At 31.4% G+C, this 7,383-nt stretch overlaps 1 protein-coding gene across 3 annotated transcripts in view; it reads right to left on the reverse strand.

The window, feature by feature from the left end:
- Positions 1–7,045, reverse strand: part of LOC128190197 (fibropellin-1-like) — a 123,494-nt gene extending 116,449 nt beyond the window's left edge. Inside the window, exon 1 of one of the 3 annotated variants that reach the window (XM_052862143.1) lies at positions 6,724–7,045. In XM_052862143.1, coding sequence (XP_052718103.1) covers positions 6,724–7,018 — 295 coding nt within the window. In that variant the 5' untranslated portion in view covers positions 7,019–7,045. Of the gene's footprint in view, positions 1–1,021; positions 1,359–3,330; positions 3,628–6,723 lie in introns of those variants that run through there. The other 2 variants (XM_052862141.1, XM_052862142.1) reach the window with 2 other exon arrangements.
- Positions 7,046–7,383: the final 338 nt, after the last annotated feature.

The following is a 7,383-nucleotide window of genomic DNA, read 5'->3' on the forward strand; positions in this document are numbered from 1 at the left end:
CATTTCAAAGGGATACGTAGATTAAGATTAACTTGTACTGCGAACAAATTTTAAATGACTTTACTTTGTGATAAATAGGTTTAGTTTGACTTGTTTTGTTTATTTCATATGACTCATATAAACGAAGGAAGAAATAAAACAATTTTACAAGTAAAAAAACCAATGTTTGTAACAGTTGCTATGTTTTTAAAAAAAAATGAAGAACTTAATATTCAAATAATTATTTATGATATCTTATTTAGATTATGAAAAGTTATATCAAAGAAGTTGCTGTTAAAGATCCTTTCAACCCATACAGAAAAAAATAATTTTTTTTTACACATTAATTAAAGGGTTTTTGGTTTGGTTTGGTTTTTGTGTTTTTTAATAATTTGCGTTCTTTTATGTTTGGTGTATGTTTTGTCTTGTTTTGTTTTGTTTTTTGTTTGTTTGTTTTTATTTTGTTTTGTTTGTTTGTTGTTTTGTTTCTTTTTTTTCTTTTTCTTTTTTTTTTTTTTTGGGGGGGGGGGGGGGGTTTCTCTTTTTGTTTGAGGCCTTTTTAGATAGGTGTAATATAAGGTTCTAAAAATGAAGTATGACCAAAAAATTAACCTAACTTGGAATGGAGTTTCATCCTTGTATACGTTCAATGCCAATACAACTTGTATTTAATACATATTTATATCTTCATGTGACATGTTTAAATTTCTAAAATATTCTGTTAATTTATATCGAAATTTTTTCAAAAGAATCTTTTCTTACGCATTTTTTTCAATAGTTCAAGTTTTAAAAAATTACAATAACTTCACAATAAATGCGCTGCTTTAGAACTTAACATTGTTTTGCATATTTCAGGATCCATTTTAAACAGTGAGCACAATTAATGACAATCTAAACAGCAAAATGTGTATTTTAAATATACATATAAAGAATTTAAACTAAACTTTACAAAGATGTCACACATAATCAGAATGATTACTGTTGATTCTTATATATTAAACTAAATCATAAATACATCTATAATTGTATATCAGGATCATACCTTTGCATAGTCCTTGTTGCAATTTTAAGGAATGTGTCTGACAACTACTGTTGTTGACTTTGTAATCTTCCCATGGATCGGAAACGTTACAGTGGTTAAGACAATTGTCAATGGTTTGGTTAGTAACGAAATTTGGACAGCAAAACAAACGGATGCGCTTTGAAATGAAACGAGAACAAGAGTTTCCTCCCGAGCAAACGGTCCATGGTTGCCAGGAAAAATAATGACAATCATTATTATTCACACAAATGGCAGTAAGCCGTGGAATATAAAAGTGGAAAACGTACAAAAGAGTGAAAAATAATTTCGTTAAAATCATATTTTTCATGCACCACTTTCTTCGATGGGTACACAGTGAGATTTACCCAACGAAATGCCTTTACAGGGGTTATAAATCCATAGGTAAAGGTTACACTTATTCTTTGATAATTAAAACCCCCAATAGGATACAAAGGCATTATCAAACTATTTGAGTAAACATATTTAATTTACATTCTTTTACATCTCATTTATACTACTAAAATGTCATCAGATATTTACTTTAAAAAGTTGTTTTCCAATCATCAGCAACCACCTAGGTATAATGTTATCAATCAATATGTTTATAAATGTGTCTTGGTTTTCATACGAGCTATCAAGTTTCCAAATCAAGTATACAGAAAATATTTGATATTATGGTGTTGTTTTTTTAATTTTAAATTGATTTTAAATTTCAACTTTTTATTGGTATATGATATTGATTAATATCATTCCTGTAGTAAAGATTTATTTTAAAAAGTATGTCAGCATAACAAAATTACATAAAAGAAATGCATTTTTTCATGATCAATATATTAAAAATATTTGCTTTTCGGTTTTCATTCTACACCTGAAAAGAGGTGTATAATTTCTGTTAATTGCTGTGTCTTTATTCTCTTGTTCAAAAAAATATTTCAGAGTAAAACAACCGCCTTTAACTTTTTCCAACAAAGAAACAAAGCCAGGTAAGTTTAAGGAACAATCTGCATGTGAGACTTGATGTTCAGTCGAGAACAACGTTAGTCGATTATATAAATAAATGATTTCAATCATAAATGCTTCAATAAATACCAAACTATAACACAACGTAAAATGTAGTATTTAACATTCTTAAAATTTGGAAACCATTTGAAGTTCAAATTTAGCCGGGTTTTAAAAATTTTGCATGATGAGAAAAATCTCTTTTCTGATATATCAAATTTTTAAACAGAACAGACAAGAAAGAAAAGAAATTTAACATTGGTGATAAAATCAGTAACTTAGGTATCACGTATAATGGCAACAATTCTTTATTTTCGTAGCAGTGACACTTAGATAGGTCATCACTTAAGAACTCCTGCCAGGGATCAGTAATATTACACAGACTTAGGCATACATCTATATTAGTTATAAATATAGAAGTTGGGCAACAAAGCTCTATGTCACGCACTGGTTTTTTAACTGCTTTCTAAACTCAGATGAACCATGACAACTTTCCCAGGGATGCCAGTTCATATACTTGCATTTTACACAATCGTTAGCTGCCACGACTTCCAAGTGACATAGAATCAGATGCATAAAAAACAAAGAGAAAAATTAGTTGACTGCACTGCAAATTGGGAATGAAAAAACTATCACTTCTCTTTCGATTATATTCTCGAGATAAGGTTTCATTTTCACTATATATAGCAACAGTGGCAGTTATGAAATATTAAGATGGCTGAATGGTTGTGGCCCTTTATATACTACATTGACCTCCTTAAAGAGTTCTGTATAAAGATATGGAATACACTCCACCTTTAAAGTTAAAATTTATGGATTGTTTCTTTACTAAATAATAACTTAAATCTGATGATTAATTATGTAAACAACCCTTACTCTTTAAGATTTCATATGCATGCGTTTTGAAAAACCACTTATAAAAATTAATTGATTGGCAACAAGTACTTTGACATTTCCGATAGGTGAACTAGGAAATCCATGGATTATCAAAATATTTCATCAACTTTGTGGAATTTATTATGCACATAAATATATATGTAATTAGGAAGGAAGAAAACATTGAAAACAAAGTACCGGAAGCAAAAGCAATTTGAATTATTTTGTTATTTCATAAAAGGCATGCAGCACATTTCACTACATTATTCACTTTGCAGTGACAGCGTCATTTAAACTTTAATTACGATTAGTACCAAGGAATGTTATTTTGTTTAGATATTTATTTATTTTTTGAAAATGCATTACTTAGATTAGAAAGAGAATAAAAAATAATTCGTGAAGGAATGAAGATTGCTGTTTGAATCATCACTTACCATTGCAACATGTTTCCAACTTTTGTGCGTAGCAATGACATTTAGATGGATCATCATTTAAGAACTCTTGCCAATGGTTAGTGATATTGCAATGACTTGCACATCTATCAATGACATTAGGGCCTGTTATGAACGTTGGACAACAAAGCGCACGCACTCGTCGTCTTAACTGCTTTCCGCACTCAGTTGTGGCGTTACATTTTTCCCAGGGGTTCCAGTTCAGATACGTGCATTTTACGCAGTCGGATGATGCCACGCCATGCAGATGACTAATAATCATTTGCAACAAAAACAGAAAGGAAATTCGAAAAGAATTCATTGCAAACATCTCATAAAGTTTGCAATGACAGAATCAAACACCGCTCGTTTTATCATATTCTAATAAAAAAAAAACAAGTCTTAATTTTACTTATTTTACAAATATAAAACTCATATGAATTTGTCCAATATGATCATTTGTCATCCTAATTGACATTTGAATTTGAAAAACCATCATACAGGTGTACACGTGAATCCATGGATTATCCAACATATCTTATTAAAATTTGTTGCTTTCATTACATGCATAAACATGACTGTATGTATTCGTGAAGTAGCAAATAATCCATTACTCCATTAGGAGTGGTATATCTGTCTCTTTTATTTAACATTCATATATTGAGTAGATTCCCATAGCGTCATTATATAACAATCCCGTTACCTTATAATAATTGTTTATACTTCATTTGAAAATATACATTATATAAAAAACAAACATGTAAACTGTGCTCTCTCTCCCATCCTCTCTCTCTCTCTCTCTCTCTCTCTCTCTCTCTCTCTCTCTCTCTCTCTCTCTCTCTCAAAATTTTGATGAGTGATTATTATTGATGTTTTTGTAGTGTCCTAGCAACAAAAGTTAGTTGTCTAATAGGCGTATTTGATCTTTCAAGAAATTGAAAGTTTAATAGGTGTCTTGCACAATAAACTAAACACATAAATCTTGATCTCTAAGAATGCATGAGGGTGAAAAGCTCGATGTCGATTTATATTTCAAAATTGTGCACGAACTAGAACAAAGTTACAATAACAAAAGCGGTTACATACACCTTAGCTTACATGCCTTAACTGCACAAGGTACCATTCTGTTCTTTGATTGCTCTCCCGCTAAGCAGATATTTCAGCAATTTATTATTGTACAGCAATCTACGTCTTATCGCTGAGTAGGTATGCCAACAAAGTTAAAATTGAAAAGCGACACTTCAAAAGTTGTAGACAATATATTAAAAAAATTAAAGGGGTTAATTTTATTTAATTTTAAAATGATGGAATATGCCATTTATCTTTTTATTGATAAACATAGTTGGTGTAGAGCTCAGCTATTATTATATACTATGTAGTTGTATACTTTGTAGTTTAATACGATAAGTAGTAATCATAAGATCACGGTTTGACTGTTGATGCGAGATATAAGAACTACAAATATCTCGCACTATTGTCACCCATTCCTACACCCCTCTCACCCCCCCCCCCCCAAAAAAAAAACCAGAATCGCTTTCTCTCAAATAGTTTTACACCAAAGCAAACCCCATTCTTACCTGGAGTTAGCAACTAAAAGTTGTGTTCCGAATTTGTCCGATCCTATACCACCTTTCCCAAAGTCAATTCATACTTTTAAACAAGTAACACATTGTTTTCATGAATACATAGATAGTTTTACGTGCAAATGTTAATTTTTATTCCATATCTTGATTTTTTTTGCATGAATGTTTTATGCATGTGACCGCCCTTTGGATGTGTGACATCCCACCTTAAAGCTCAATTTAAGTTTTAACCATGCAACTTCTATGTAAATTTTTACCGTTTAACTTTTCTCTCATTTAAATTTATCTATTGCAAAATCACGTGGCAGTCAGTTCAATAAAGAAGATTTGTAAATCGACACGTGCATATAATAAATGCCTTTAAAATAGATATGCGTAGATATGATGATAAAGTATTGAACGTGTCCATCATTTCGACCTTTATCTGACCCATTAGCGAAATACAAAGACTACGAAAATGCAGATGTTTAATTTGATTCACCTCATCATTTAACACTGGAAATGTATATGATTATGTGTTCACTCAGACTTCATACATATATAAACCTTCTTGTGCTCTTTAGACGGAGGCTGTAGATCATCCTCCTTATATTTGATGTGTCCTGCCCGTGCCGATTCATCAAGCACCATTTAGCGATGGAATTGTTTTCCGACACGAAGACAAAATATCCCGCGCGAAGACAAAATTCTCCCGCAAATGTATCACCCCATACACATGTAGCTACACCCTCATTAGTTGAAACAGTGCGACAATAAAGTCCGGACACAACACAGTCCGGACTTTCAGCTACTCTTCCGGTTAGACGAATCTTGCTTATTTTTACTAATTTTTAACATGCTTATTCAACAACCACTGCAAACTTTGTGATTATCTGTAAAGCTTGAAAAAATTGAAATTCGTCAACTGTGGTCGTATTAAGGCATGTTTTCGTTAACGCTACTTTTTACGATTTCTTCAGTTATTACTATTATCCCAAACTGGTCGTAAGAGTTAGCTTCGCTCAATAGTGCATCTCTCTAGAGATGCAATAGCGGTTAAATGATTTCAAAAATCGCGAGAAAAAAACTCGTGGGAAATTTATTTTTCTACAAGATTTTTCTTTAAAAAAAACTGCTCCTTTTTCTATATTTTTTCTCCACTGATACAATGTTTTTTCTCACAGTGAGACTATGTAAAATCCATGTACATGTATAGTAATTTACTGTGATACTTATGTGCGTTGTTCAATCGTATACAAATTGGTATACACGATTTTTCACATGTAGCCCAATGTGTCTCTATAAAATATTTAACTATGAATCTATTAAATACGTATATTGAATGTAAAATATGGAGAATAAAGTAATACGATTTTAATTTTTTTTAGTGCCAACATTATCTTTAAAGCAAACAAAACACAAATTTTATAAACCCGAGAGGCTGAATATTGTAACTATTTAATTGCAAAATAGAGTTACATGCATTATCTTTGAATTTTTGAATCTTTGAAAGGAAGTCATCATTAATATTTTAAAAAATACATATTTTTTAAAATATTGGTATTTTTGTTTCAATGTCCGCGATGTGAAAATAAAGTAGATGCTACTAATAATGCACATTAGTAATTATGCGATTATACTTAAAAGATTTTGCGTTTGATAAGTTTTTTGTTCCATAATATAATAGTTGAAAAATTTCCTTTTTACGTCATTTCTGTAATCCATTGTCATTTAATGAATTTAAATGGCGTTTTCTGCATGTTAATTGTAGTATAAAAAAAGAAGAAATTGATTTACCTTTAGCACAATATAAAAAAAGAAGAAATTGATTTACCTTTAGCACAATGTGGACAAGGTCTAGTTTCTTTCCACGGCGTGGTGATACTACAGTTTGTGATACAGTTCAGTGAGTTAACTCGGGTGACTTGTGGTGGACAACAGAAGAAACGTAACCTAATCTGGCTGTTTGGATACCCTGTTCGAGTCCAGGAACTCCATTGTTCCCATGAGAAGAATTTACAATAACCTAGGGCGTGACTACACGATCCGGCACCATTTGCAAGCTCTATTCCAATAAGAACAGCGAAGAAAATGGAAAATGCATAAATGGACCCAACACCGTTTCCCATTTTTTTGAAAACTTCATTTGACTCCTATAATAGTTAACAAGTATTCAACAGACAATTTATTAACAAAGAGGATAAGGGACCTGACATGGGATTACAATGTCATTCCTTTCCAATCACGAGATGTCCCCATGAATGATTTTGATTGAGATATCTTAAAAATCGTTATGATGGTTCTTCGTGTTGACGACAGGCATATACGTAAACATGTTTTGTGAAGTTCCCAATGAATTATGTGTTCCCAATGTAAGTAAATGCTCATTCGATTCCAAGAACCCTGACTTAGTATCCATTAATTTTGCAATTTTGATAAAGGGTTCCGTGAACATCATGATATACTTACAACTTACTGAGACTTACTTAGGTGA

The sequence above is a fragment of the Crassostrea angulata genome, chromosome 6 (assembly GCF_025612915.1).
Source record: "Crassostrea angulata isolate pt1a10 chromosome 6, ASM2561291v2, whole genome shotgun sequence".
In the NCBI taxonomy this organism is placed as follows: Eukaryota; Metazoa; Mollusca; class Bivalvia; order Ostreida; family Ostreidae; genus Magallana; species Magallana angulata.